Source organism: Apus apus, chromosome 7 (genome assembly GCF_020740795.1).
Source record: "Apus apus isolate bApuApu2 chromosome 7, bApuApu2.pri.cur, whole genome shotgun sequence".
Classification (NCBI taxonomy): Eukaryota; Metazoa; Chordata; class Aves; order Apodiformes; family Apodidae; genus Apus; species Apus apus.
In genome coordinates, this window is record NC_067288.1 from 30,031,436 (window position 1) to 30,053,306 (window position 21,871).

At 45.0% G+C, this 21,871-nt stretch overlaps 1 protein-coding gene across 4 annotated transcripts in view; it reads left to right on the forward strand.

Annotated features, from left to right (window-relative positions):
• Window positions 1-3,474: 3,474 nt before the first annotated feature.
• The window catches only part of LEPR (leptin receptor), a 35,303-nt gene continuing 16,906 nt past the window's right edge, over window positions 3,475-21,871 (forward strand). For 2 of the 4 annotated variants that reach the window (XM_051625487.1, XM_051625490.1), the window contains exons 1-9: window positions 4,773-4,932; window positions 8,385-8,443; window positions 9,960-10,259; window positions 11,204-11,321; window positions 17,143-17,348; window positions 19,298-19,443; window positions 20,081-20,225; window positions 21,203-21,499; window positions 21,688-21,805. In XM_051625487.1, the coding sequence (XP_051481447.1) occupies window positions 4,838-4,932; window positions 8,385-8,443; window positions 9,960-10,259; window positions 11,204-11,321; window positions 17,143-17,348; window positions 19,298-19,443; window positions 20,081-20,225; window positions 21,203-21,499; window positions 21,688-21,805 (1,484 nt within the window). In that variant the 5' untranslated portion in view covers window positions 4,773-4,837. Of the gene's footprint in view, window positions 3,561-4,772; window positions 4,933-8,384; window positions 8,444-9,959; window positions 10,260-11,203; window positions 11,322-17,142; window positions 17,349-19,297; window positions 19,444-20,080; window positions 20,226-21,202; window positions 21,500-21,687; window positions 21,806-21,871 lie in introns of those variants that run through there. The other 2 variants (XM_051625488.1, XM_051625489.1) reach the window with 2 other exon arrangements.

A 21,871-nucleotide genomic window follows, 5' to 3' on the forward strand; every position in this document is an offset into this window, starting at 1 on the left:
ATCTAGAAACCTGATGTGTCTGATGACTTGAATTATTAATCTGTGTGGGAAAAGCATCATGTCAATTTGTCCCATCTGAATCAAACTTCTTACACTTTTCTCATAAATAATTTTCAAAGTCTCTGTTATCCTCAGAGAATTATCAGCTTTGTGTAATTTCTATTTCTGTGTCTTTTTGATGCCATCTCACGTGACTTTCTCTGCAGCAAGCCAGGGAAGTCTAGTCCACGTTCAATGGCTGTAGAGTGTTCAGTTGGACAGAGAAAGTGGTCAACAAGTCACAGACTGGAAGGCTGCACGTGGGGTGGTTGCTCAGGGGTGCACCCGAAGTTTAAAACTATTTGATATTTTCAGTAAGTCCTTACAGAGTTGAAAAGTGAACGATATCAACTCTTTGGATAACAAACACTTTGGAGAACAAGCTTAGAATTCAGAGTGATCTTGGCAAACTGCTGAAGTGGCCTGAAATGAATGGGCTCAAGAAATACCAGTGCAAGGCCCTCAGCAGAAATAATCAACTGTACAAACAGAAGTTCTGAAGGAAGGATCTGAGGGCTCGGGAGATGCACGACCCCAGCCTGAGTCAACACAGGCACACTGCTGGAGGGGAAAAAGACAAACAACCTTCTGGGATGTGTCAGCAGGGCTGTCCTGTGTAAAAAGTGAGAGATTTCTTCCCCTTCGGTGGCACTACCAAGACTTTGGTTGGAGGAGTTTGGGCAGTGCTCTTCAGCAAAGAGAGAGCACAACAGGACTAAATCCAAAGGAGAGCAGTGACCCTGAGCAGGTCTCCAGAAGAGACGATCTATAAAGACTGAAAGATCTGGAGCTTTACTTCACACCAAGCATGATGGGTATGAGACAGCAATGGAACATACACCAAAGGGCTTCTGAAAAGAGGAATTACCTGTCTTCTCCATTGCTCAAGCATGTGAAAAAGTAAGAGGATTAAACTTAGTTTAATATTAAGGTGGAAAAAAACCCCCACCTATAAAAATCAATATGCACTAGTGTAGGTTATGTACAGGGGTTTTTCCCCTGGTTCACTGCACACCAGTGCTGCACGGGGAAGTGAAAGAAAACTTGGTCAAGTGTTTGTCTCAAGATGTTCTAACCTAAATAGAAAATTATTTTCTAATGGTCCCTCTTTGGATCTCTCCTAGCAGGGTCATGGCACATTACACTGGCTGTGACAGCTTTTGCTTACCCTGTGAAAGTCTGGGATGGCTTCCTAACCTCAGACACACCCAAGCTGTCACAACAGAATACAGATATATTTTTTAAATGCAATTTCTCAATTAGAGATGGTGGTTATTTTAACCAGGAGAGAAAATGGCTGATGCTGTTTTAAGGAAATGGATCAAGAATTACGGAAAGTCAATCAAGAAATGAAAGCAAATTATGGGTTTGTTTATAGAGCCACGGCAGGAATATTTACACAACACAAAAGATGGTATGATAACACCTTCAGGCCTGCTGACTGAGAAGAGCTTGCAGTAGGTAAATAAAAATAATTTTATTTATACCTTAGGAAGTAGAGATGCTGTTTTTGATTTCATTTTAAAATAATATTGCCAAAAAGAAAAAAAAACAGCACCTTGTAAAACCCCTCAGTTGCACATATCTGGGACTTCACAGTCTCTTGTACACTGGTTCAGAAGCCTGAGGTGAGAAGAGCCTGTCTAGATTATTTGTTTTCTTTTTATCCGAAGCACAAACCTGTGAAATCATTCTTTTCCTAAACTTATTAAACCCTCACTTAAACTGTTTCTTTTTTTATCCTGTTATTCCCATTAGAAGGTTGGTCCAGAAATGAATCTTCTATTGGCCAAGACTCGGATTTTTCTAACAGGCCTAAATGTTCCTGTGGCATGTTTATAACCACCTGCCTTAGTGCCAGGATTGTCCTTTGCTTTGAAGAGTTCAGAATTCCTCCTCCTTGGGGACTTATTCCCCAGCTGTTCAACCCCCGCAACCCGAATTTGTTGTAAATTCTTGTATGTTTTAGAAATCAGAAGTTATCACACCTGTGTTTTTGTTCTTGACTCCTACTGTGCTACCACTTAACAGGTTTGGTTTCAACATCGGTGTCCGGCTCTTGGAATTTCGCATGCTCATGTTCTGTATCCCTGTTCTCATGTACAGAACACTTCCAGACTTCTCCCTGCTGTGGCTGGAGTAACTTTTGTTGCCTTGCCCCTGTGTTACCCTCCTGCAGTCCATCCTGTTACCTTCATGGCAAAGGGAGACCCTCTCCAAGGCGGGGTTACAGCAGCTCCATAATCTCCGTGTTTGCTCTTTGGTTTAAGGGCTTTATCTCTAATCTGGAATTTAATCTCTGCTCCTGCTGCTTGTTTTAGTATTTTTCCCACGTTCCTTTGGGCTGGGTTTCTTATTGTTATCTTCAGTGAGACCCAGAATGGTAGACAAGGGTTTTGGGGGATATATCCTGCTGCAGGCCTGATCCAAACTGGGAATTCCTGTGCGCAGCGGGATTGTAGGAAGCGTTCCCTACACTTCTGGTTTAAGTCCCCTGCTACATCAACCATTTTTGTACAGCCTCCACTGTTAAAACCACCCCCTGGGACTGTTAAGCTGGCTGCTGGGAACATTCCCAACAAGTGTGTCGTTCCAGACAATGCTGATTGTCACTTGAATGTTCTCAGCTGGGGCAAGTCACACTCTGCATTAAAAACAAAACGACAAAAACCCCAAATACACCCCCAAACTGCCGTGAAGTATCCTTCTATGATAACCGCAGTGCCTGAAGCTATTAGGGCAATGTCGAACATTGACTCTCCCAGCTCTCGCTTGGACAAACTCCTGCCCGGCCCCGCCGCGGGACGCGCGTCCCCCCTCGGCGGCTGCGGGCCCTGCCAGGGCTCCCGCCGCCCTTCCCCGGGGAACAGGAGGGTAGGAAATCAAGCCGAGGTGTCGATATTCAAACGCCGGTGTCGGATGCCGGTGGGAAGCGCTCCCCGGACCCCACATCTTGTGCGGGGCGGGACGGGACGGGGCCCGCCTGCCGCTCCTGGCGGGGGAAACCGGCCTCTCCCCGGCCAGGTGCGGGATGCGGGCGGGGTGCGCGGTGCGGTGCGGAGCGGTGTGCGGGGCGGGGCAGTGTGCGGGGCGGTGCGGAGCGGTGTGCGGGGCGGTGTGCGGTGCGGAGCTGTGTGCGGGGCGGTGTGCGGGGCGGTGCGGAGCGGTGTGCGGGGCGGTGTGGGGCGGTGTGCGGGGCGGTGTGCGGGGCGGTGCGGAGCGGTGTGCGGGGCGGTGTGGGGCGGTGTGCGGGGCGGAGCGGTGTGCGGGGCGGTGCGGGGAGGTCTGCGGTGCGGAGAGGTCTGCGGTGCGGGGCGGTGCGGGGAGGTCTGCGGGGCGGTCTGCGGGGCGGTGCGGAGCGGTCTGCGGGGCGGTGCGGGGCGGTCTGCGGGGCGGTCTGCGGGGCGGTGCGGGGCGGTCTGCGGGGCGGTGCGGGGCGCGGCGCGGAGGAGGCGGCGAGGCATGAGCTCCGCCGCGTAACCCCGCGGGTCGGTGCAGACTCCTGGGAAGAAGCGAACGAGGTCGGTGGGTTCGCTCTGCGGGAGGGCTGGCGCGGCTCTCCGCCTCCCTGCCCGCCGGGGGGTGCCCCGCGTGGGAAGCGGGCGGGTCGTGCCGAGGGACGCGTTGGGAAGCGAGCGGGGTGGCCCGGGCCCGCGGGAAGCTGGGGAGGGGGAGCGGGGTCAGGCAGCTCGGGGGGAGGCTCGGTGAGCTGGCACCAGCCGCCAGTTCCCGCTGTGCCTCTCCAGCCTCCGTGCCTGGGCAAAGAGAGCCAGAAAGCGCCGGGAACGCGGGATGCGAGTCGCCGGTGCTGCAGAAGCCGTTGTGCCCCGCTCTGGCGCTTGGGGAGTGCGGTGTTAATTAGTTAATGAGACAGCATTTATAGATAGAGTTCTAAGACACTGAGAGCCCTTAGCTACCAAGTGTGGCTGTAGCATGAAGGAGCTTTCAGTGCCGGGTGGTTGCAGGAGCTCTGCTTGCAGCTGTGTGTAAGGAAAAGCCAACGGGTAGAATCCCAGACTGGTTTGGGTCGGAAGGGACCTTAATGGGACCATCCCACCCCCTGCATGGGCAGGGACACCTCCCACCAGCCCAGGCTGCTCCAAGCCCCATCCAACCTGCTCTTCAACACTGCCAGGGATGGGGCAGCCACAGCTTCCCTGGGCAACCCGGGCCAGGGTCTCCCCACCCTCACAGTGAAGAATTTCCTCCTCATGTCCAACCTCAATCTCCCCTCTGCCAGCTTAAAACCATTCCCCCTTGTCCTATCACTACATGCCTTTTTCATCAGTCAAAAATAGTGAGGTAAAAGCGTTTATTAAAAATGGGTTTTTTTTTCAATTGCTAACTTTAAATCAGTAGGATTTATGAAATTTAAGTCTGTTAAATTGTGTGCTATTAGTGCTGTGCTGCTGGGTCCCCTGCCTCCCACCTCGGCCATGGGCTGGTGAAGGGAATTTGTCTTGGAGCAGCGTGGATGGTTGTGAGATGGAGGAACTCTCTAGAGTTCGGGCTGTTTTGCTGTGGAGTTTCAGAAGGCAGGCTCCAGCAGCAGACTTGGAGCCTGGTTTTGTAGCAGCACGGTTGTACAGGAGTGAGAGAAGAGCAGCTCTGATGCTCCTTCTGCTGTGCTTAGTGTTTGGGGAGACACGCAGCTTAGCTTGCCTTGGTTAAATTAGGAAGCAAAAGTATTCAATGCAAGTCATATTTGTTGCTATTTTCTGTGTTCCATTTACTCTGAACAGTTACATTAACAGTATTTGCTAATGAACCAACTGACAAACAAATGTAGTGGGATTCCATGCCCAGGAGGGCTGACACAGAACCAGTGATTGTTCCAAAACCAACAGGACTGGAAAGCCCTCAGCACCCTGAAAGAGCAGGCCAGAGGACACTGTGTGTAGGCATTATTACTAAAATATTTGAATGCTTTATAAAGATCTTTTAAATATTTAAAAACAGCTTTAGTGGAGAGCTTGCAAAAGTCAGGGACAGTTGGTAGGCTTGCAGTGTTATGTTCCTGTTTCCCATTAACTAGCAGCTGTAGTTTTTTTTTGGAGGATGGGAATAAGAGAAAGGAAAAAAGAACTCCAGACCCTGCATGTTCAAGTAATATGTAGGTTACTGGAGGAGAAACAGGAGGTCCTGGCAACTTAGTTTCTGTAAGTTTCTGTAGGCTTTGAAATTGCTCGTTGGAAACCACTAATATGTAAGGCCCTGATCTTGCAGCGTTTGGTCATCTAGTCCATTTGTCCCTGTAAAAATCAGTGAGAATGTTGCAGTGGGGCTTGGTGGTGTCAGGGTTGTGCCCCTGGGCTGGGTCCGGGAGGGGTTGTAGAGCTGGCACCCTTGGTGACCAGTGCCACTCTCTGTTCACTGCTGTTCAAACCGGACAGGTAGACCTGCCCACACTGCAGCCTCTGTTCACCTTAACCCTTCTGCTCTAGTTCAGAAAGGAGACACGCAGAAGTGTCCCTTGTCAAGGCAAGAAAATGAAAAAAACCACAAACAAAAATGAACCCCTAAAGGCAGCTCTGAGAAGGAAAAGGAAAACTTGCAGTCCGTTTTCCGTGCCCAGTGAGCGGGTGTTTGTGGGTCACCTGTGCTTGTCTCAGCCTGTGCTGAAAGTGATTCCCATGCTGATATGCCAACAGCTTGTCAAGAAAAAGTGATTTTACTGTTTTTCTCCTCGCTTGCCCTCTCTGCTGCTTTTTGTTCTAAATTGGATGTTTCTGTTACAAGAGGGACTCTTCCTCGCTGAAGTTGTTTGGAAGTTGTTTGGAAGTGGTGAGTGTGGAGAGGGACAGACTCTTCACATTTGCAGGCAGGTTTCTTGTATGCAGCAGCAAAAAGTTGGTGGTTTCAGCATGTGGTATCTTAAGATAGATGGGTTAAATTTGGCCCAGTTTCCTTCTGTTTGTATGGACACTTGCCCATCCATGCATAAAACCATTTGTCCTTGCTGTGTTAGCTCTGGGATAGAGCTATAGTTACAAGTTTTAATCATTCTCCTTTATTTAACTTCCTCTTCCCTGTAAGTGTTCTTGTAAAACTTGTGTTGTTTCTTACAGTCAAGTTAGGAATTCTGATAAATTCAGTATTTTCCCTAGAAAAGATATGGGATAGTCCTGTCTGGTCCAGTAGGACATTCATCTTGTCCTGGCAGTTATCTGTAGCTGTCTCTCTTTACCCGATTCCTGTGTAATGTTTGCACAAGCAATACTGAACTTTGAACAGAAAAGGAGCTGCTGCAGGTGACATGCAGCTTCCATGGCTTTTTGGTCATGTACAGCAATATTTGTTGTTCATGAATATTCTTGGAACCAGGATTGAAAAATAACATCTTTGTAAAAATCAGCCTGGATCGATGCAGCAGAAGTAGGAAAAGGTGTTTCAAGCTGCTTTGAACTGTATTTTTGCCTTCTGGTGCAAATATTGTTAATCATGGTTAAATTAGTTCTCACATCAGAGTCTGATTGCTCTATCTGGATGTCTGTGTGGCAGCAGGGAGTGAAAATGCCTTTATCTTCACTAGACTCCATAATTGTAACTGTCCTTTGCAGTGTGTGGGGTTCTGAGGATCTGTGGTTGCTTTCTTTTCAGTCTGGGCAGGTGCTGCATGGGTGGAACTAACAAAGCAGCTGCTGTTCACACCACTATTTAACTTCCAGGAACAAACAAGAGCTGGTGTTTCACGTTCTGCTTTGAAATAGCACAATGAAATACACATAGTTACCAAAACACTGTTTTTTTTCCACCAAACATCTAGGAGCAATAGGGGCTGAGATATTTGGGTGACAGCTTTTCCTTCTTGCAGCCCCTACAATGGGAAAGCAAGTGATGGAGCAATAACTTTTTATGGATTATGGAAGTTTTTACTTGTTTTGGAAGGAACGGCAAAGTTTTTTTGCACCTTTAAAAGAGGAATGTGGACTGTTTCTCATTAAACCATGTGTTTAATAGTGTGAATAGTGAATGCTTATGCCAAGTAAACTATTTTAAAAGCTTTTTCTTCAGTCAGAAACTTGGGAAAAAACTAGATAACCTCAATCACAGGCTTTTGGAAATAATCCTGGGCTGTATCTTTGGAAAATGACAGACCTAATAGAAGCTTGTAGGTAGATAATTCCTCTGGCCTTCATGGCTCTCCTATTAGGAAACAGACTAATGGAAGAGGTACAAGCAAGGTAGGCCTCCTAACAGCTGTGCTAAGAGGTGAATTTTCCTCTGAAGTAGGGGTTATGAATCACTGCCTTTGAAATGTTGAGCTTTCCTCTTTAATTGCTCAAAATGCAGCTTAAAATGTACTCTGATGATAACCTGGGTGAATTTGGGGAAAAGTGGATGGGACTGACTCATCCTGCAGACCAAAGTGCAGGTGGCCTGTGCTGAAGAAATAGCTTGGTTCCATCTCCAGCCCCAGCTAGACTTGCAAGGGCGTTTCTTGTGGGAGAGCTTGCAGGGAGGCAAAAATACTGGAATATTGTACCTTCACTTCTCATTTGTCTGCTCCTTCAGGTAGACAGCTTTGTCCATTCTCTGTTTTTCATAGAATCACAGACTGGTTTGGGTTGGAAGGCACCTTCAAGATCACCCAGTCCCAACCCCCCCTGCACGGGCAGGGACACCTCCCACCAGCCCAGGCTGCTCCAAGCCCCATCCAACCTGCCCTTCAACACTGCCAGGGATGGGGCAGCCACAGCTTCCCTGGGCAACCTGGGCCAGGGTCTCACCCCCCTCAGACTAAAGAATTTCCTCCTCATGTCTCACCTTAATCTTCCCTTCTTCCAGTTTTGATCCATTACCCCATGTCCTCTCCCTGCCCTTGTGAGAAGTCCCTCCCCAGCTTTTGTGTAGCCCCTCCAGGCACTGGAAGGCTGCTATGAGGTCTTCCCAGAGCCTTCTCTTCTCCACTGTATGCTTATAGTTCAGTACGTGCACCCCCAGACTGAAAAGCCACTGGATTGCATAGCATTGGCAGAATGTTTTTGGCAACATAGAAGTTCTCAAGGAAAGTGTTCTCAGAAATATTCAAGGCATGAGAATATTTTGGAGGGAATCCCTACATTTTATTTCTTGCTCCAGCATTCTCTGCCTGACTTGGTATATAAATGTTAGTAATCATGCAGTTCTGGTTAACTACAAAGACAACTGAGTGTTTTCCTCTGATACCCTCTGCTGAGCTTTTTTTAAAATATAAAAATGCTTATATTTGGGTTTTAATGGAATTGATGTGACTGTAGGATTAAAATTGTCTCAAATTAACTGAAGCTGACCAAAACGAAACCCTAATGAAATAACAGACTGATAATTATCAGCTCTTGCTTAATTTTCTATATGTTTTTCAGATCAGCTCTACAACACAGGATGAACTGGAGCATCATTCTGACTGTGGTTGTGCTGCTGGGTAAGTCACTAGCAATCCTGGACTGACTGCTCTGTTCTGAAATGCATTGGAATTCTTTTCGTTTTGGAATATTTCTGCAGAAGGGGTGAGTAGCTGCACACATTTGGACTTGATGGGATTTAACTGATCCTGTCAGATCATCTGGTGTGATAGACGAAGAGGGGAGTTTGGTTTTTAGAAAAACAGGTGATTGGCAGGAATCTCTTCCCACGCTGCAGTTGCCCCTGTGAATGAGGCAGTGTCTTAGTTACCTGTCCTGCTTCATAGGCACCCATGGCACTCACTCATTTGTCCTTTTTAAATCATGAATTATGGACTGAGAGTCAGTTCAGTCAGCTGAATCCTCTGCCTGCAGCCAAGAGGCCTAAGGAAGCTGGTATTTAACAGAGGCACAAATGGTGTGAAATGAGAGAGGAGGAAGGAGCAGAAACCTTGAGGAGTCTGGCAACACAAAAGCTGCATGGAGAGAACAGGACACACTTCCACACACTGCCTGGTAGCACAGTGTCTGCTTTTGAGGTAGCATGCAGCTGCTTTTCTAGAAGCTTTCATTTTGTGGTTTTTATATTATTTAGCTTATACTTATGTGCTATAAATCAAACTGTGCTGGAGAAGTTCTGATTTTCTAATTTCAGCTGTTGCAAGACATAGGGCATGAATTAATTTCTATCTAATGAACTGCTTAAAATATTTATGGCCTTACTGAGCAAGAAGCTAAATGCAAAGGGCACAAATGACCCACATGCCTTTCCATAACTGTGGCTGCTTTAATCTTTGAAATTCATGCAGTGTTTTCCAGTAAGCTCTTTCCCAAACTGAGATTTCTCATCATCCCCAAAATCATTGTTTTAATCACCTCATTCAAGTGGTGACTTGCCAAAAAGAGCTAAAAATGTGGTCAGAGCAATTTTATTTTGAAGAATCTTAGTCTGATGGAAAAGATTATTCTTTTCCTACATCTCATTTCTCACAGAACCCCCTGAGGTTGTGCAGCTACATCTAGTTGTATATCTTTGTGATACTGTTCTTTGGTATTTAACAGTTCCAGTGTGACTATGTTTTATACTTACAGTGGGATTATTTTTTCTACAGTAAAGGAGACACATTGTAAGAGCTGGATTGCAGGTGTCCCAGCACTGCAAGTGCACATGAGACTCATTCCTGTGTAGTGTGTGGGCTTAGATTTAGGGTTCAATGTATTTTGAATTAATATAAGCCAGATTACCCCAGAGAGATGCTTCCTGTGCACCCTTGGTCCTGGCCTGTTTGGAGAGGCTGAGGAAACCAAACATTCATTGCAGTGGCTTTGGGGGGGAAAGATGGCATCTGTCAGCTGTGCCACCAGATTGGAGGGGATGTCTTTAGCACTTTTGTCTAGAACTCAGAGGCGAAAAGCCTCTGGGAGTAATCTGATTTTGATGGAATTCATGTGTTTGTTTGTAACATCAGCTGCTCCCTTTTCTTTGTCGAGTAAGACAAACTTCTATTTCCAATATCTTTGCCTTTCTATTTGCAGACTTTCTTCAAATGGCAGTTCCCCACTGCATGGTCCATCAGATTCCTCCCAGGAACTTCACGTTACCCTGTATGCTGCTGAATGAGACTTTTTTGGGTCCTTTCTCTGCTGGAGTTGCAGGGGGCTGGTCTGGCTGGAGGAGAGCATCTGAAACGAAGCCTCCCTTGCTCATGAACGAAGAGAATTTTCTGTGTTGCATTTGGAGTGATCACAACGTTGATTGTTCTTTGTACAGAGCAAGCATGCAAGCAAGGAGGTTTATTCCTTCAGAAATAAGTATCAATGCTTCTCAGGGAACAGGTAGGTTTCTCATTCAAGGGCAGAAGAAGTTACTACTTCAAAAAATGGTCGGGTTTTTCTGCTTGGGAGATGGGTGGGTGGATTGTATTAATGGGTATTTGTTTTTATCCAAGGCAGAAAACATAGGGTGGTAAAATCCTTCCTGACAGACTTCCTGTAGTGGAAGGAGAAATAAATGTGTAGCACAGATTCAAAGGGAGGAAAAAAAAATAGCTGCCTGCCTTTCTAGGAGAATGCTGAATAAAATATGTAGCACTGCAAGGGAGGATGTAAGCCCAGATCTTCCAAGGTGTTCAGACACTATGAGAAATTTTTTACATATTTTTGTGGACATGGGCTTTGAACTCCTCCAGGAGGTGGGGGAGATGGAGAACAAGTGCCATCTTTTCTGCCTGGATTGTGATGCCTTAAGCAATATCTGCACATGGATTAGAGTGTATTATTTTTTCCTAGGCAGTTTTCTCCCCCCGAGCAGGCTCTGAGCAGCAGCACACTGGCCAGCTGGCCTCCTGCTCTCAGTGGCAAGAATCTCATCGACCTCAGTAGAGTAGAGTTTTGTTTACAAGGACAATCACCTGGAACAGATGCATCTCTGTTAAAAACTGCCATGCTGAATTTGTTGTCTTCAACCAGCAGCAGCATCTTCATTGCTTTCTGCCCCTTGTGGCCTTGTCCATAAAACCAGGTAAAATATATTCCTTCTCCAGCAGTCAGGATGCAGCAGCCTGACCTTGGTTGTGAGGCTTTTAAGTGTTGAAGGGCATATCCTGGTGCCCAGTTCAGCAAGGATTAGTCATAAAAATGGCACACTGGGGGTCCAGCCTCACCTTCACGAGTATCTGTTACTTGTCCTCTCTTTGGGAGTGAATTTTGTCCTGACTCTTTTGTCATTTGTATCGGTTTTAATGTTGTTCAGAAATGTGTAATCCCTTCCTTTTGTTTAGATTCCAGTTGGAACATTGAGTGTTGGATGAAGGGCAAGCTGGACCTGTTGGTTTGTAGCCTGCGGGGTTTGAAGTTGCACTTGAGAAACAACTTGAAGGTTGATCTTTATTATGCTGTGTAAGTACAGACTCTGTGCAGTGTGTCACTGTTAGCTTTAGAGATCCTAGAATTATAGAATCATAGACTGGTTTGGGCTGGAAGGGACCTTTAAGATCATCCAGTCCCAACCCCCCTGCATGGGCAGGGACACCTCCCACCAGCTCAGGTTGCTCCAAGCCCCATCCAACCTGCCCTTCAACACTGCCAGGGATGGGGCAGCCACAGCTTCCCTGGGCAGCCTGGGCCAGGGTCTCACCCCCCTCACAGCAAAGAATTTCCTCCTCATGTCTCACCTTAATCTTCCCTCTTCCAATTTTGATCCATTACCCCATGTCCATCTGAAAGCATTTTCTAAAACACCAACATTGGCCTCTCCAGCTTGCAGCACATGAGCTTCCCCTGATGTTGTTATATAGCTGTGTCTTATTTAAAGGGAATCAAGGACAACGTGGAAAGTTTATGCTTCTGGCTTTGAGTGAGAAAAGGTTAGAATGGAGAGTCTCTCTCCTCTGTTCTTTCCATGCTTCTTAACATTCTTTAATGCCGTCAGAGTTGACTTGCTACGTTATCTTTGCTTTTGCAATTGCTTAATTTTAAAGCTGCCATCTTGGTGCTGCCTTTTTTATGCTTTTGACCACAGTGTTCTCTCTCTTGAAGTCACTGTATTCCTGAGCAGTTCATACAGTGCCAGGTGCTGCTCTCTTCACATTGGTGCCTCTGAGAGCCACTCGGGTGCTGTTGTCACTGTTGTCACCCTGGTAAATATTGTCTGGACTGGCAGTAGATGATAATCAACCTGGCTGGGAGGATGCAGGTCTTGCATACATCACCTACCTGATTTGATCCTAAAAAGATCTACTTGATTCCATTCACAAACCCACACTGTTCTTTCTGAGTTACTGGCAGGTTGGAAGGAGTGGCATGAACACAGGCTCAGTTTCCTCAGGAAACAGGCTAAACATGAGTAGTTGAATTAGCTGAATTTACAGGTGATGACTTCTACTTAAAAAGCCAGAGGTCACTTGCCACAAATTATCCCTATAGTCAGGGCAGAAAGCAAGTGTATTAGCAGTAATAAATCTGGGTTTTGGTTGACATAATACTTTAAAGCTGAAGTCAGGCTTTGAGTGGTTTCCTATTTCCAGTGTTCCTCGTGAATCTGATTTCTGGAACATTACCTGTGTGTTTGTGAGAGAGGCAGGTCTGACTTTGCTTCTGATCCATCTGGTCTGCTCTGCAATAGAAACGTCTTTGCCAGTAATCCCAGTCAAGTAATCTGTATGTGGAATTTTTTGGTATGCCTGACATCTGTGGGACAACAGATTCGAGTCCCAGCTGGGATGGAGAGGTTCTTTGTATTATGGAGGGAGTTCAGCAAGTGTCACACAATTTGAGTCCTGGTGGTATTTCTGTACTTAATTCCCTGGAGCTGCAAAGGCAGGATGCAGTGCAGTCCCTGGCACTGGGGAGCTCGTGTCACTCCCAGCATTTCCTATAAATATTTTTCTTTTATAGCCCCTGTGTTCTGGGGGAGCAGCTAGCAAAGCATTTCAGATTTTGGTAGGATGACAGCTTTGCCTGTTGGCTTGCTGATACCTTGACATTTTATTCACATGAGCCAAAATATCTTGAAAACATTCCCAGTTTTAAAAATATGCATTCTTGGCATGTGTTTCTCCCTGGGAGTCTGGAGATCACACCAGATTTCTCTCATATAGGACAGGCAATGTGCAAAAATAATGACCTAGAGGTACCTACCACAGAAAAGCTCAGATTCTCAACAGCTCTTAATTTTTTTCAGCATTAAAGAAGCATCCTCTTCTTTTGCACATCCACAGTTTGTCTGCTTGCAAATGGTATCTAGTTACTTGAATAAAAAATGTGTGGCTCTGTCCAGAGCAGTTGTCTGTCAGAGCTCAGGCAGAGGCAGTGATAGGGCTGTTACCCTCCCTAGCAGCCTGTCTTCGGGAGGAGAAGGATTATTCTGAAACTGAATTAGGCAAATTATCTGAATTGTCTACAATGATCTTTCCAGTTGTATGTATTCTAGGAGTGCTGTAAACCCTGATGGTTAATTACATGCCCAGAAATCCCTCAGCCTTGGGGATCCTTTTGCAGTGACACAGATGGATGCTTCTGGTTTAATTTTGAGCACTGATTATAATTTGCCCTTTCAGCAGATGGTGATGTATGGGGTGTGCTCTTATTTCTGGCCTAGTCAAAGTACCTGTGAGGCTCTCTTTTAGTTCTGGGACTAGGCTCCCATGTTTTTAAGGATGAGTCCTGAAGTTTGCCTCAAGACTGGGGGCTTAGTTGAGTGCATCAGTTAAGCATTGAACTTTCTTTAGCTGGAGAACATTAACATTTCATGAGAGACTCATCCTCTCATGAGCCAGGCAGCCATCAGATGTTCTGCAGTTTAATGGGTCAAACTTGTTCAAATAAGTATTGTCCTCAAGCTACTAGATATCAAATACATTGAGATATAATTATTAACATTGTCAGAACCCCAGACAGCTTTGCTCTGTCAATTCCTAATCAAGCTAGAGCTTGCACAGACAAAATATATAGAAATATGGAAGGCAGAGTTACAATGGTGACCTTATCTCTGATCTGCCTCAACACAGCTACCTAAATGTGCTGTTGTGCCTTTCCTGAAATTAGAGAAATTGCAGAAGATCATGTATTTCTCCTTAAAACAATTTTGACCCCTTGTTTTCAGTTAGGTGTTGCAAGAAATGGATTGAAATTCAGTGAAGACATTCTGCAACTTGTCATTTGAAGTTCACCACGGAGCCACAGACTAACTTAGCATTAAGTAGCAAGGCCTTCTGAAGCATCTTTAAATTGTGTACCAAAATACAAAACACTTAGGAGGTTTTAACTGAAGGTGTTGTCTAAAAGAGCTATCTTTGCCCAACTAAAAAGAGCAGTGTTTGGAGTGGAAAAGCAAAGCAAGCCTTGGACACATGCCCTTGTTGAATGTTGATTACTTCTGTGGTTCAGGGCATGCAGTATTTATTTCCCCCCCCCTCTTCTGCCAGTGTCTTATGCTTTAGTCCCATGTTTCCAGCTTAAAGTCACAGTTCCTTTGTGCATTGTCCCTCCCTTCTCTGCCAGGCATTAAATCTTCAGGCCAGTTCCCTAATTTTCTATTGAATCTCAGCTGGGCTCTGGTGATCAGTTCACAGAAGTTCTACTCTTGTACCTATCTGTGTTTTGCTTTTCTCTCTGTGCCAAGACAAATCTCTCCAGTTCCAGCAGCCAGCCCTATGAAGCTGAGTGGGGACATAATATGCACTTGGATGTTCTATAAGTCCTCTAGAGTCTTTCCCTCCACCACAATTTGGGTCTGGTTGGATCTGGTTACCCTCACGTGATGTGAAGTGCTTGTGGAACCAGGAGTCACAGCTGCAAGTCTGATGGAAAACTCCAGGTTTTAATACTCCCTTGCTTTGTTTTAAGTGTACCCAGAATTTCTGCTCTCATTCTGCTGAGTGAAGACACTGACCTCTCCTGAACCTGGGAGGGCTTGATAAGCACAAGCTCCTCTAAAGTCAGTATCTGCAGTTCAGGAAGAATGGTTATACTGTGACTGGATCCCTCTGCAGCCAAGCTGAGGACGAGATGCTCCTCATGCATTCCTGAGCTGGCACAGTTCTCCAAAACACTTCGTCTTTCCATTGTTTTGCTTGTAATCAGGTCTCATATATTTAGCCCAGGCTTGGCAATTTAGAAGAAGTTGCTTTGAGGGCCCCTCATGGTCCTGTCCTCCCTTGATCTATCCTCTTATCCCAAACTCAGTTTTGAGAAGTAGTCAGAGAGTCCTGGTGTTGTGCCAGTCTGTGGAAAGGTGGTGGGAGCAGGGAAAAATATCACCACCTGCCTGGTTACTCCCAAACCAGTGGATTTGCAACAAAATACTGACACAACAGACCTCCAGATTTTTTTTTCCCCCTGTACACAGTGTTCCCCTGGGTGAAAATAAGGTCAGTTTGATGATTAAAAATTGAAATCATTATTAGGAAGGATTAGGAGAAAGATGGCAGGGTGTTGTAGTGGTAACTGCTTTCCAGATAGCTCAGATTCAAGACACAGTTTGATGAAAGGCTACATTCTTATGGATTAATTGTGGGGTTTTTGAGACTAACACAGTCTGTGAGCAAGAAGAGAAGGCAGGGGAACTTAAAAGAAAATTCTGCGAAGTCTTTGGAAGGAAATTCAGGAGAAAGAAGTGGAGCCACAACTATAAAAACAAAAATATTCCAAGTAATTTAAAATCTCTATGACTGCCAGATACCATCAGCATAAAGTTGCATAATTCTCGTGTCTTAAAGTCTGTGAGTCCTGGTAAAAGTCATTTTAGGAATGTCAGTATTGGCTGACTGTAGCACTGTTTAATGTAAGCTACATATTCAGGTGAACCTGCATAACTTACGGTGAATTGTGCCCATTTTCCCTGTGCTCTACAGTCAATTAAATGTACTAGATACCAAAATGACTAAAAACAAACAAAAAAAGCAGAAAATCTTACTGCTCTTTCTTCTCCTCCAGCACAGAGTTCTCTGCCCTCCCTGAATTCAAGTGGTACAAGGAGTCATACCCACTATAAAGCCATTCCAAACTTTTCACAGAAAGGTTCTTATTCAGTGAACTTCAACTTCTTTCTGTGAATTAGTGAAACAACACCCGTACTGTACAGAAATAATTCCAAAATTACTTCAGAACAATGCAGAACATCAGCTGCTTTTGCAAGGATGCAATGTCATCAGCAGGAAAGAATCCAGGATGGTTTCACTGTCAGGATTTGTCTTGGCTTTGCTGCTGTGAGAAGTCTGGCCCTGCAGTTGTCACACTATTCAGTTCACTACACTAAGGAGGCCTGTGTCACTGGGTACCTGTGGTACAACATAAGCTGTATCTGTGGTTGAAAGAGCCCCAAAAATACCTGTAGATTAGAAATTAGAATGTGGAATACTTTGGGAAATGCTGGTTCAAAACAGAAGCAGCTTTGTGGCCACTCGTGAGGTGTTCATTTCATGAATCAATGACAGTTTGGTTACAGTCAATAGAGATCAAAAATGTGTGGAGAGTAATCATGCACACAAGGGTTGCTCTAAAAATACCTGCCAAACATCCTTGAAAGGCACCTGTGTACTGTTGTGTTCATGGGGAGCAGTCTGGGTCATCTCCATGTGGCTGCTTGAAGCTGACCCCAGGAAAATTGTGCATGTTTTAGTGAAAAAGCCTAGATGTGATGGCCTGTATTTCAGTAGCAATACATGTGTTCTTTTTTTTTTTTTTATCCTCTAAAACATTTGCTAGCATCAGGAGACAAAATGCATGACTGCTTGTATCAGTATGTGCTACTTTGTAATTTATTTCCTTTAAAATGTGTTTAAATGATCTTGGAAAATCTGATTATACTGTTAATGAAACATATGTCCGTTAGTCCACTGGAAGGTAAATCAGTTTTGTGTGCCTAGGAAGTGTCTAGTAATAGTTACCATCAGGAATGGGAAAGGAGTCTGACTGAACTGCACATCATCTAGTATTGGAACACATTTGTTACAAAGTCAAACCCTGGGAAGACTTTTCATGGAATCATCCTCATTACTGTACTTGGAAACCCTTTCAAAAGGGAGAAGCAGCAAAGTAAAAGCAATTAGTTACAATTACTGCCTATTTTACTGCTTTCTTTCTTTTTTTATTTATTTATTTGTTTATTTATTGTAAGTAAACCTTACCCAAATGGACAAACCTCCTCTTGAGATACAGAAAGAGATACAGGTTTGGTTTAGGGCTTGTTTTGGTTTATGGTTTGTTTTCTCCCTTGCAGATCAGAGCTGTCTCTGGGAGATATAACTACCAGCTCCCTGGAGGGGACTGTCCTGGTTGCTCAGTGTGAGTGCAGGGAGGATGAGGGATGTGAGTGCTGGGTGCCTGCTCTGAGCCTCAACTACACCTACATCTTGTGGCTGAAGAGGACAATTGGTGTGATACCTCTGTGGTCACCTCTGATGTCAGTCAAGCCCATAGACATAAGTAAGTAGGACCTATGTTTGAAACCTTTTGTAGGGGAGTTGCAGCAGCAGGATGTCTCTCCTGGAGGGGGACACAGAGCAGGACAAGGCTCCCTGGAGCTGTCTTCCTGGCTCAGGGTGCTGTGCACATGTTTCTGAGCTGCCTGATGCTTCTCTAGTACTTAATTCTCTAGGACTTAAATTAAAAAGTGAGGGGAAATGAAGCTGTTCCTAAAGGTACTTAGCAAATAAACCCACCTCTTTTCCCCAGGCAGCTCTGTTGTCCTTATGCTTTCTTCCTTACACAAGCAACACCAGCGTTTTCCAGGGTGGAAAACATCCCTCTCTGTTTAATCAGGTTAAAACTCTACTGACATTATGAATTTGGTATGTGATGCTCTCCATTATGCACAGTTATTGCAGCTCTTGGCAAATTTGAAAAAGGGGGGACCCTGACAGCTGTGGGGGAAAAAAGAGAAGCTTTAGAAGCTTCTGCCTGACTGATGTGCTTTGCAGACAGAATAAGTTAAAAGTCTCTGGGTGGGCTCATTTTGAAGCTGAGAGGTTGCATTTTTTTTTCATCATGCTACTTTTAAATTCTGCTATAGCAAAAAAATCAGATTTGCATCTGCCAGTATTTAAAATGACAGTTTGTTCTGCTTAGTGAGGGATATTTTAAAAGCACATAATATTAGCAAATGTTCTGCCAAGATTTAGCTTAGTTAAAAATTATCTTGAAGGTAAAACTATGAATCCTTGTGTGATGTAGATTTGTACTTGCTTATAGGTGATGTTTGTAGAATAAGTGGCATGAGTAGAACAGAGTTCTTTATTTGTGTTGTAAGATGCACAAAAGTGTGATGTAGAAGTTACTGCCTTTTGTTTTAAGTCTGTGCCTTCTCCCAGATCACTTCCTGCTGGTCTTTATGCTTTGAGATGTTATATATGTAATAATAAAATAAGATCTGACTTAGTGAAGTGAATTTCTACCTAAAATAACAGGTTTTGGTAAAGTGAGTGAGATTCCAGTAATACCACTTAAATGAGACACCTTGAAGAGCTGAGGTATCAGTGAAAGGCCATTTGGTGTTTAATCTGGTATTGGTAGAGGCAGAATCTTCCTTGAGTGGAGCCCACAGGAGCTGTAGGAGGTGCCAGGTCAGACTGATGTGTTGTCTGATGGAGGGATCATAGGAGGGAACTCTTCTGACTCCCTGGGGCAGTGGCTAAGGGCTGTGGGCGTGCACCATCCTAAATTGCCCACCCATTTCCTTCTCCAGGGAGTTCTCTTCATCCTTGTGGGAACTTTCTGAGACCCTCCATTTTTATTTGGCCCTAGTGTAGCTCTCCTGGAGACCTTCTTTCATAGCCATAACCACTGTGGAAGGCCTGGGGATAATTAGAAATTCTTTGTGTACTCTCTGAGAGTGTTATCTCCTTCTCACATCCCTGAGTCCTCTTTCCAGCAGAACAGGTGAGTTAGTGCTTGGTTACTGGGAACTATCATGGCCCAAGGCAAGAAATTAATGTAATTTTAAACTAAATATTAAGTCATCCAGTGTGTCCTGATAAATACCTATATAATAGTGCCAGGGTACACTTTTCCAGAGATACTACACAAGATTCTTTGGTGTGGGGGTGGTGAGACCCTGGCCCAGGCTGCCCAGGGAAGCTGTGGCTGCCCCATCCCTGGCAGTGTTGAAGGGCAGGTTGGATGGGGCTTGGAGCAGCCTGGGCTGGTGGGAGGTGTCCCTGCCCATGCAGGGGGTTGGAACTAGATGATCTTTGAAGTCCCTTCCAACCCAAACCAGTCTGGGATTCTATGATTACTCTATCATACACTAGCTGTAGAGAAGCTCTTGAAAACTGACTGGAAAGCAAAAGCATGAGACGCTTCTGCTTCAGTAAAAACCCATTTCTGCCAGCAGGCTATGAGGTTAGTGCTAAACTTGTCAATTACTTTGTCTGCAGTAAAGCCTGAACCTCCTTTGAACCTGCATCTAGAAATGACAGAGAGAGGTCAAGTGAAGGTCTGCTGGTCCAACCCCTTGCTGGTGCCATACCCCCTGCAGTATGAAGTGAAGATCTCTGCCAGTTCAGGTCAAAGTGGCTGGCAGGTGAGTCAGCTCTGCTCGCTGTGTTTTATGGTGGAGCAGAGCAGGTTGGGGAGTCCCTTCCAGAGACTTTGTTACCACCCTCCTTGTCCTCGGGCAGTGGCTCTGGCGGGTTGAGCAGCGGGGCTGGTCTGGTGGATCTGGACAGGGCACACTGGTTTCTCCTGAGCTGGTGCATCCAGTAGGCTCTGGTGAACCTCAACAGAGTGTGGTGGAGCTGGCAAGCTGGACTTCACATCTGTTACACTAGGAGAGCCACTACAGTGAGGAAAGACCCGTCTCCTGTTGGGTCTTTGCAAACAATCTCCCATCTTTCTTTTTGGATGAAGTGCTAGATTCTGTGAAGTCTAAAGGCAAAGCTCTCTCCTTTCAGCAACCCTCAAATTCCATGATCCACGTGTATATGTTTAATATTTGTAGCTTCTATTAGTGAATTGCTTTTTCTGTTGCTACCACTGTTAATTAGCAATCCATAATGAATTAACATGTTTTCCACCATATTCAAATTCACAGTAAGTTTAAAGAAGAAAGCTTTTTCTACCCAACTTGCTACCTGAAAACTACTCTCTAGGCTAATTTGTTTTGGTTCCCTCTGTCTTTTCCTGTTATACAACAATAATGGCTTTTGATAATCCAACAGATGGTCCAGGTTGCTCTGGAAACCTCCCTGGCCATAGAGCATCCCCTGCTTGGTTCCTCACACTGGGTTCGAGTGCGGTGCAGGAGTCGTGATGGTGCAGGGTTCTGGAGTGACTGGAGCACAGCGTATGACCTCAGTGAGGGAGGTGGGTTGTATGCAGTCACTTCTGTGCTCTGGCTGTTGGGGCTTTGGGTTGGTCTTGGGCAGGCTGCTCCTTTTCAGCAGGTGGGAAGCACCTGCAGCTTCCCTCAGCACCTGCCCGCTCGGGGCTGGGCTGCTGCGTGTTCAGCGCTTTGCAAAGTCGGTGTCTCATCCCTGGGTGAGTGACTGCCTCACTGCCACCAGCTGCTCTGAAATGGCAGAACAAAGTTTTGAGACATTCATCTCCTGCTGACTTCAACAGGAGCAGGATTAGTAGCTGCTGGAAAGCTTGATTATTACTATTTTTTAAATTATTCTTGTTCAATCCCCTCTCCTCCAGTTCTGAGTAGGGATTCTCTCAAAATCTCTGTTCCAGTATTTCATCAATGCTCCCCCTAACATCATTTCAGCATCCTTACAGGGTTCAAAGGGTCAGATTGTTTTTTTTTTTCCCCAAACCCAAACATTTCTCTTATTTGGATCTTCTTTTACCTGAGGACAATGTTCTGGTTTTAAAATCTGTGCTGTGTATGTGAGATGAGTTACAGAGGCTGATCCTTCCTAGGTTGCAAACACTTGTTGCAGCATTTAAATAAGGTGACTTGGTGCTTTAAAAGTGCAGGGTGGATAAAAAGCAGCAGTGTTAATCTACTTTCCCAAGATTTAATTCCTTGTTTCCCTTGTGCTGCTGCTGTGTGGTGCTTTCATTGTGCCCTCCAGTGATTTCCTGCTCATTTAATTCCTGTTTGCCTGGGGACAATAAAGTTTATTTTAATCACAAACATCACTTACAGAGGGAGACAGTCAAAGGCTCATTTCTGCCTCTCTGCCTTACAGATGTTAATAGTAATTAAGAAGTAGGGAATTTAGACACACGAATAACAATAATAACAATTTCTATTGACACATGGTTACGTTTTTTGGTTCAGGTTCTAATCTTAATGGATGTTCTTTTCCCCCCTTTTCTCCCCCTCTTTGCAGCTGGAGTCCTGTACTTCCCTCCTAAGATACTGACCAGTGTTGGCTCCAATGCTTCCTTTCATTGTATCTATAAAAACAAAACCAAGCTTGTAGCATCCCAGAAGATTGTTTGGTGGCTGAATTTAGCAGAGGAAATCCCAGAAAGTCAGTATACCCTAGTGAATGACCGTGTAAGCAAAGTTACTCTTTCCAACTTGGAAGCAACAAAACCTAGAGGAAGTTTCTTCTATCACGCCTTGTACTGTTGTCATCAAAATAGAGAGTGTCACCACAGATATGCTGAATTATATGTAGTAGGTAAGATTCCAGATGATTCTAAATTATCATTTTGGTAGCATTTTAATAGTAAGGTCAGAATATTTCCATCTTAAACTCCTGTTAGCTTTTATTGAGCAGTTATGACTTGTAATGCGTGTGGGTTTTGTTTTTTTTTTTGTTTAAACCAGTGTATCATTATTAATAAACTTTCAATGTGCCTTAATTAGATATGGATATTAACATCACGTGTGAAACAGATGGGTACTTAACTAAGATGACTTGCAGATGGTCTGCAAACCCAACCACTGTGCTCCTGGGAACTTCCTTGCAGCTAAGATACTACAGGTATGTAGAGCTTTTAGTGCACTGGTTGTGTTTGGAAGGTGTTGCTCTGGAAATGCCATTACAGCA